The sequence below is a fragment of the Thalia democratica genome, chromosome 4 (assembly GCF_965202585.1).
Source record: "Thalia democratica chromosome 4, ktThaDemo2.hap1.1, whole genome shotgun sequence".
NCBI lineage: Eukaryota > Metazoa > Chordata > Thaliacea > Salpida > Salpidae > Thalia > Thalia democratica.
This window is the reverse complement of record NC_139168.1, coordinates 21,610,493-21,618,465: the sequence shown is the minus strand read 5'-3', so window position 1 is coordinate 21,618,465 and position 7,973 is coordinate 21,610,493. Positions and strand designations below refer to the sequence as shown.

Here is a 7,973-nt window from a genome sequence, read left to right as displayed (position 1 = left end):
GCATTTGCACTACACTAATAATATCGCGTATGCATAAAATATTACGGTTTTATTAAACTTGTAGGGGAAGTTTTAAAATATGTTTTTAAAAAGCAATCTATACTACTTTTATTGAAGCTTCAAATGAAAACTTTCTATAAATACTACGCCTTTATAAACTTATATAAACTACGACTTCCGATTTACTAAAGTTTATTTTACACTACACAAAAGGCAAAAGCAGTCAAGAAAACACACAAAAGTAAGTTTATTCAAACTCCGCTATCCAAACAGTATTTACACAAACTTCATCAGATAAAAAAAAAATTCTCTGTATTTAAACACTGCCACGTTGAACTTCAAATCGTGACGTCACAATCCTTTTGAAGCAACAATTTCACGCTCGAACGATTTCTGCAATCCACCGTGCAACGCTCTGTGTGTGACGCAATAATAAAGTCGGCAACGCCCTGGAATATTTCGCTGCGGTTTGAAGGGAAATTGGATTGCAGAACTTTTTATTTAGAAATGAAAAGAAAAATTCAAAGTTGTAAAGGTTTATTGTTGTAAAAAATGTCATTGTTTGGGTTGTTCTGTTTGAAATTAATATTTTCCTGAATACTTATATTAATTCTTGTTTAAAAATTCAAAGTTGTTTTAATATTTTTTGTTTATTTTAAGCTGAAATATTAAAAGGCAAACGGGTTTATGACGTAACAAATATAATTTCCGGTTGCAGCACCTCAGAGCGCGAACTTAAGAATTTTTCACAAATAGCGAAATGTTTCGACTTGTGAGGTTTTTTATGAAACTTCTTATCTTGAATTTAAGTTTATCTTTTTAATCTTTAAACTACGAGTTATGTTAGTAATATTTACAAATTTTAAAGCAGTTTTACAGAACTTAAAAAATTATAGTCCAAAAATTATGAACAATTTCAAAGTACTTAAAAAACAACCGTTTCTAACTACAGTTCTTGATTTAACAATGCCATTACAAAATGGTATAAGAAATTTAAATTTTTGAGGCAATTGTGTGGCTTGTAATTTCATATTTTACAAAATTTACTGCATAAAACGTGATTGGTGATATTTTTGCTTCAGTGTTAGTGCAAATAAACAAAAAAAACACTTCCTATAATTTTATTAATGTACAAACTAGCTTAAAATATACTAATGTTTAACGGCAAAATATTATGTTAATGTTTAATTCACCTAAAGACATTATATAAAAACTTCTACAAACTAGTTTAAACATACAAAAGATAGTTTTTACAGAAAAAAATTTGAGCACTTTTCAAAAAAACTACAGAAAAAAACGAAAGTGTTTCCGCTTCAAAAATATAAATTTACAAAAAAACTAAAGGACTTTGCACCTTACAAAAAAATTGAAACATCTACTTTGCGTGGGCTCTCAACTTAAAACCTCGTAGTTTTTATCTCAAAAATAAAACAAGAAACCGAATTATGAGAGAATAAAAGTAACAGAGAAGAGAATTTTTAATCAAAGAATCTCTACTTTAAATTCTCATCAAGTCGGAACCTCATTAAAATCATCTCCATAAAAAAACTCAAAGTAAAATTAGAGAGTCGATGTGAGATAATTAAAAGGAGAGAATTAAAATACGAGAGAAGAGAATTAATCGAAGAGTCCGAATCCCATGTCGTCGTCGGAGGATTCGTCTGAGGAACTTTCGACCTTCTTCTCCTCAACCTTTTCCTCCTCCTGTTTTCCTCCTGAAGGTTGGTTTCCTCCTGACGAAGGAGCGGACGCCATCATGGTGCTCATCAGCGTTCTGAAATTAAATTTTTTTTGAGGAGGTGTTTTTTTATATTTAACTTATGAGTTTTTTTTTTGTATGATAGTCTTTGCGTTCGTATTTTTGCGTTTTCAGAGTTTAACCTACTTCAATTTTATGATCAAACAAAATAAATGTACAGGAAAAATAACCTATGAAATTTATTACAGTAATATTTACTAATAGTATTTATTACATATAGTTATATTAGTAATATTGCAAAGCAGACAAAATTTTTGAGTTCAACTTATGACGTTTATTTCTCATTTGCTATATATATTAGCAAGTGAAACATCAGTACTATTAATTACATATGTGCACTTCTGTGCACGCACTGTGAGAAACTGTTAATTGGCTTGTTTGACTTTCTCGTAACTATTTGTTGAATTTTTCCAAATGGAATGCATAATAATTACGTACTTTTCAGTCTAGACATTTGATAACACAATAAGCCAAACATTGGGTTTCAAATATAATTCTTTTCACTGTTCATGTCATTTGTACATAAAATATTAAATCAAAATAAGAACAAAGTTTGAACTGTATATTTTTGAAGTGTTTAAATTAAACTAGTTTTTTAAATCCAATAGTACATTGTGTAGTAAATGTTGTATAAAGGTATTTGTATCTTTCAATATTTTACAAACTCTATTATAACTTTATTAGACTTATCTTGAAAAAATTTACATTTTTTTCTATCTTTATTCAAACACGAACCTGACATCGATACCCTGCAAGGCCCTCTCAAACATGGGGTACCAGTATGGTTCCACCTTGAGACCCGCGGACCACATGATGGCCTCCAACTTGTCAGCAGTTATGACCAGTTCGTCGTCCGCCAGTATGATGGCCGCATAAACCACTGCCATCTCCGATACTGTATTAATAAAAATTTAATTAATATTATACACTTTATATTAATATATGTTCATTTATAAGATATGAATTATATATTTGTATATATAACTAATATTATGTGCTCATTAGCTTAATGGCTGCATACACTACTGTAATTTCTGGTATTGTATAAAAACACTATTTGGTAAAATGTAGTTGATACTGTATTTTCTCAAGCTTAATAGCTGATTACACCATTGCTATATTTGAAGCTGTTTAAAATTAATTTGTTTACAAATATAATCAGTGTCGTATTCATTGGCAATGTTTCCGCATAAACTAAAGCAATCTCGGAAACCATGTGGAGAAATAAATGTAAATAACTATGAATTAGTTAAAGTTTATTTTTAACAGCATGATTTCCGTGTATACAACTGATTTTGAGACACTGTTTTGAGAAAAAAAAAAAGTTAAATAGTCATGTGTTTGCTTATGTATGGGTAAATACATTTTCATGATTTGAGTTTTCTAACTGGCTTAATACTTCGCTATGCTTTTAACAATCAGTAAACTTATAGAAACATCAATATTTTCTCTAACCTCTTAAACGACAAATGTTATGCCAAAGTCAAGCAAGTATAGCTGCATTTTATATTTTTTTTTTTTATTACAATTACATAATTTATAAACATATATAAATTTTAAGATAAACACTGTTGCTAATTTGAATAGTGAACATAGTGCTATCTTTCACATTATATAGAAATCAAAGTTTTATTGAGTTTTGTATTTCTTTTTAACAAAGTTTTTTAATACTATATTTTATGAACCTAAGAATCTTAAACCGAGCATAAACTTTTTATCATATTTTAAAGCATAAAAACAGCAAGCTAAAAGTTTTAAAACTAAGTTTAAGTAATACTTTTAGAAAACTGAACTAAAGTAAAAAAAATGAATGGAAAGGTTAGTTTTAGATTGATCTTGTAATAAAGTTTCTTAGAAGTGTTTCAAAACTTAAGTAACTTTTATCTTATATAAATGTTAAAAATTTGTTTTAATATTGAAAATCCATTAGGTATGTTACAATTTAATACAATAAAATAAGGAATTTTTTTATGACGTTGTATTAAAACCTTTTCTTAAAACATATTCTATAAAAAAAATTAATAGATATTCAGTTTTATTAAACAAATTGGTAAAACTTAGTTAATATTTTTTAATTTTTTTTTTGAAGTAGTTTTGAACTTTTACCATAGCTACAATTGCTTTCTGTGCGATTTTTTATAGTTTTATGGCTCATTTACCAAACATTTTTCAAAATGTAGAAAACTTGAAGTTGTTTTAAAAGTAAAGACCTAAGCTAATTAACTGGTATTTAAATATTAATTAGTACTTTCGTGGTGTGTTTAAGAATAGTAAACAGTGCTTCAAAATACGCCAAGTAATATTGTTATTTTTGCACCAACTCAAGTTTTTAAGCTCTTAAAATTTTAACGATACAACTTTTGTTGTATTTAAAGTTTTTTAAGTTTACTAAAATGTTTTTGAAAACAATACACAAGTTAAAGTCACAAAATAATACTCGTTTAGCTATATTAAATATCAAGTTTATAGTCCTTAAAGTTAGCTCAGTAGTAATGCTATTTTACCATAAACTTATTTTTTTGTTGTTAAAACGCTACTGATTAAACTACTTTTTAAGCATTTTAGATTTAAGTTAGAAACAAAATCTATGAACCTTATTTAAATAGTTTATAAATCTATTGTGTTTAAAATAATATTTAAACTAGCAAAAAAGCTCCGCTTAAAACACCGAGTTTACCGTTTTAAACGGTGAGTTCGAACTAATTTGAATATAAAAGTTACATAATCTTCGTTCGCTCGAAGCTCCTCTGTGCGCATTCAACCGTTAAGTTCGGACACGTAGCCAGAAAAAGCTAAAAACATTACCTAACGAAGCGCTTACTTTCCAAGTTTGAATTTTAGCGCAAAAAAAATACTTATGAAAGGTCAAAAGCTAAAACCTTTTCCTTTTAGTTTTTGGTCGAAAATGATAAGTTTTATTACGCTAAATTCCTACTTTTCTCTTGAGTTGCATTAATTTCGCTTCTTTAGCGCATTTATTTTAAATTGTAAGTTTGCAAAAGGAAATAAACGTTTAAAGCTTCAAGTATTGAAGTTTAAATTCAAGCATTGAACTCTATTTTTATGAATAACCGAAAAGGAAACGCGTTGGTGTTAAATGAAAGTATTTTGGTGCTGAAAAGTTTTTAATGCGCTATAACAATTTTGCGTATTAACTATTTTCTTGAAATTTCAAATGGAACACTTAAATTCTTTTACAGTTAAACATTTTTCCTAATACTATTAAAATGAAGTTTAATTGTCGAAAAACATGTCATTCACTTCAAGTAGAAATACACCGAATATGATTTGTATGATATTTTACAAAAAAAATTTATAATGAGTATTTAATGGTGTCTAACGGCCTATATATTGGAAATAGCGTAGCACTCGCTAATATCTTTTTAATAGTGCTATAAACAAAGTAGTCAGATACTGCATTACAAGAATATATGCTACTTTTAGGCTAAACGTTTTTTTAACATTGTTGTTTGAAAAAAAAAAGTTGTATAAACTAAATTAGCATAAACTAAAAAATTTTCAACTGTTTATACTAGTAATTGGTCTTTAAAAAAAAAACAAGAAGTGTTTGTTCTGTTTAAGTATAGCATGTAATGTTTATGTTTTTAAACAAGTTATAAACAAAACATCTAGGTGTGTGACAATAAAAAATACAAAAACTTCTTGAACAAAAACATATTTTAATCAAAATATTAAAATGTAATAATAAAACAAACCTGGAATAAGCACTTTGTTAGGAGTGGGTGGTATGAAAACTGCCTGTAATAAATAAAAAACTTAATTAAAGATTTCTATTTTTGTCTATAATCAGACTTTTTGTATGTAATATAAGCTTAAAAAAGACCAAACTTTAACTTGCAAACGATTACGCATTAAAAAGCTACTTTTAATTGCATAATATCAATACAGCTTGCGACTTAACCTACAGAAATAATGTTTGTCGTTTAAACGGTTTATGTCTACAAATCTCTGCGTTTCTAATGCAGTTGTTTAAGTAAAATGCTCTACATTATTATTTCATTGTAACTAAAATAAACATTTAAAACTTATATGTGTTCTTTGTATATATAACTTTTTATATATTTTTTAAGGAAATTAAGCACGATTTTCTTTCATTCTGGCTTTAAAAATCTTTTTCTAAAGGAGTACCCAGCATGAATCATACTTTCACTCACATAACAAAATAATATCAAAGCATAAACACACTAATTATAACAAACTACCTTCTTGACGGGTTCAGGCTCAGGTTCCGCATCCGATTCAACAGGAGAAGGTGTCGTGCTCGGAACGCTGGGAGCTGGTGAAGGTTCAGGTGTCGGTTCAGGAGTCGGCTCAGGAGTCGGATCCTTGGGGGTCGGTGGAGGTGTTGGTTCGGGAGTTGGAACCGGAGTTGGCTCTTTCGGAGTTGGAATTGGTGTTGGATCCTTAGCAGCTTCCTTAAAAGAGAATAAGATTTGTTTATCACTTTTAGCTTATTTTATTGTTTTGAAAGACTTAATTAGTAAATTATTTAAATATCTATTGAAATTTAGAAAAAAAATTGTTTATTTTATCTAACAAACTTAAAACTTGAATCTTTATTAAATTTCAACCTGTACAACTTCTTCTACAACTTCAACGGTTTCTTCTTCTTCTTGAGCTGGTTCTTCAACAGCTTCTTGTTGAATTTCTTCTTCTACAGGTTCCTCAACAACTTCTTGTTGAGTTTCTTCTTCTACAGGTTCTTCAACAGCTTCTTGTTGAGTTTCTTCTACGACTTCAACTTCTGCTTCTTGTTCTTCTTGTACCTCTTCTGTGACAGCTTCTTCTGCTGGAGCTGATTCTTCTACAGGAGCGGCTTCTTCTACAGGAGCGGCTTCTTCTACTAGAGCGACTTCTTCTACAGGAGCAGCTTCTTCAACAGGATCTGCTTCTTCTACTGGAGCGGCTTCTTCTACAGGAGCAGCTTCTTCTACTGGAGCGGCTTCTTCTACGGGAGCAGCTTCTTCAACTGGAGCAGCTTCTTCTACAGGAGCAGCTTCTTCTGCTGGAGCTGCTTCTTCAGCTGGAGCTGCTTCTTGTTCTGGAGCGGCCTCTTCTGCAGGAGCAGCTTCTTCTGCCGGAGCAGCCTCTTCTGCAGGAGCAGCCTCTTCTGCAGGAGCAGCCTCTTCTGCAGGAGCAGCTTCTTCTACTGGAGCAGCCTCTTCAGCTGGGGCAGATTCTTCTACTGGAGCTGCTTCTTCAGCTGGAGCTGCTTCTTCTGCTGGAGCAGCTTCTTCTACTACCTCTTCTTGAGCTTCAACTTCAGTGGCAGCCTCTTCTTCCAAAACTTTAACTTCAACCTCCTCCTCAACAAATGGAGCGGCTTTAGTAGATTTGTGGACAATTGTTACTGTCTTGAGTTCTTCTTCAGGGGCTTCTACAAGTTCAGCCTCTACTACTTCTTCTACTGCAGCTGCTTCTTCCACAGGAGCTTCCTCTTCTTCAGATTCTGAAGCCATTTCTCCGCCTCCCATGAAGTCGAAAGCATCTGCTTCAGCTTCTTTAGGTGCGGCTTCTTCTACTGGAGCGGCTTCTTCTGCTGGAGCTGCTTCTTCTGCAGGGGCTGCTTCTTCTACAGGGGCTGCTTCTTCTGCTGGAGCTGCTTCTTCTGCAGGGGCTGCTTCTTCTGCTGGAGCGGCTTCTTCTGCTGGAGCAGCTTCTACGATCTTTACCTCTTTGTTGCTGCCTTTAGACGAAGCGGAACTACTAGAACTCGATGAGGATGAAGATGAGCTGCTGGAGCTGCTGGAAGATGAAGAGCTGCTCGATGAGGAGGAGCTCTCGGAAGACGTGGAGGCAGCGTCGTTGAAATCTTCTTCTACTTTGATTGCGGGGCTCATACTGAAGTCTTATTTCGATTTATTCGACTAAGAATAATTAACTAATTGCTGAAACAATTGTCTTTTAGTTTTATGCAACAAATTATAGTTTATTTTAATAGTTTGAGTCGTTGTATGTAACTTAAACAAATTTAATTTATTTGGGTTTCAATTTTTTTTCAACCAACACTTGTATTACTATGAAGAAAATATACTAAGACTTAAATTAATTAACCACATTTATTAATTGAAACAAGACACATCTTGTTTTTTGAAAAGATTTCCTTAATTTCTTGAAATATTAGGTTTTTTAATGTTTTTTTCTATTTACTTGTTAGCAAAAATGCTTTTTTTTTTAGAAATAAAAACAGGCT

The 7,973-nt window shown here is 31.3% G+C and overlaps 1 protein-coding gene across 1 annotated transcript; it reads right to left on the bottom strand.

Annotated features, from left to right (window-relative positions):
* Positions 1-242: 242 nt before the first annotated feature.
* On the bottom strand, positions 243-7,662 carry LOC145833977 (uncharacterized). Its single transcript, XM_082941273.1, has 5 exons — positions 6,352-7,662; positions 5,983-6,195; positions 5,476-5,518; positions 2,495-2,654; positions 243-1,774 (listed from the first exon to the last, which is right to left on the bottom strand). The coding sequence occupies exons 1-5, from the start codon at positions 7,618-7,620 to the stop codon at positions 1,618-1,620; spliced, it is 1,842 nt and encodes a 613-aa protein (XP_082797399.1). The 5' UTR covers positions 7,621-7,662; the 3' UTR covers positions 243-1,617.
* Between the last annotated feature and the right edge of the window lie 311 nt (positions 7,663-7,973).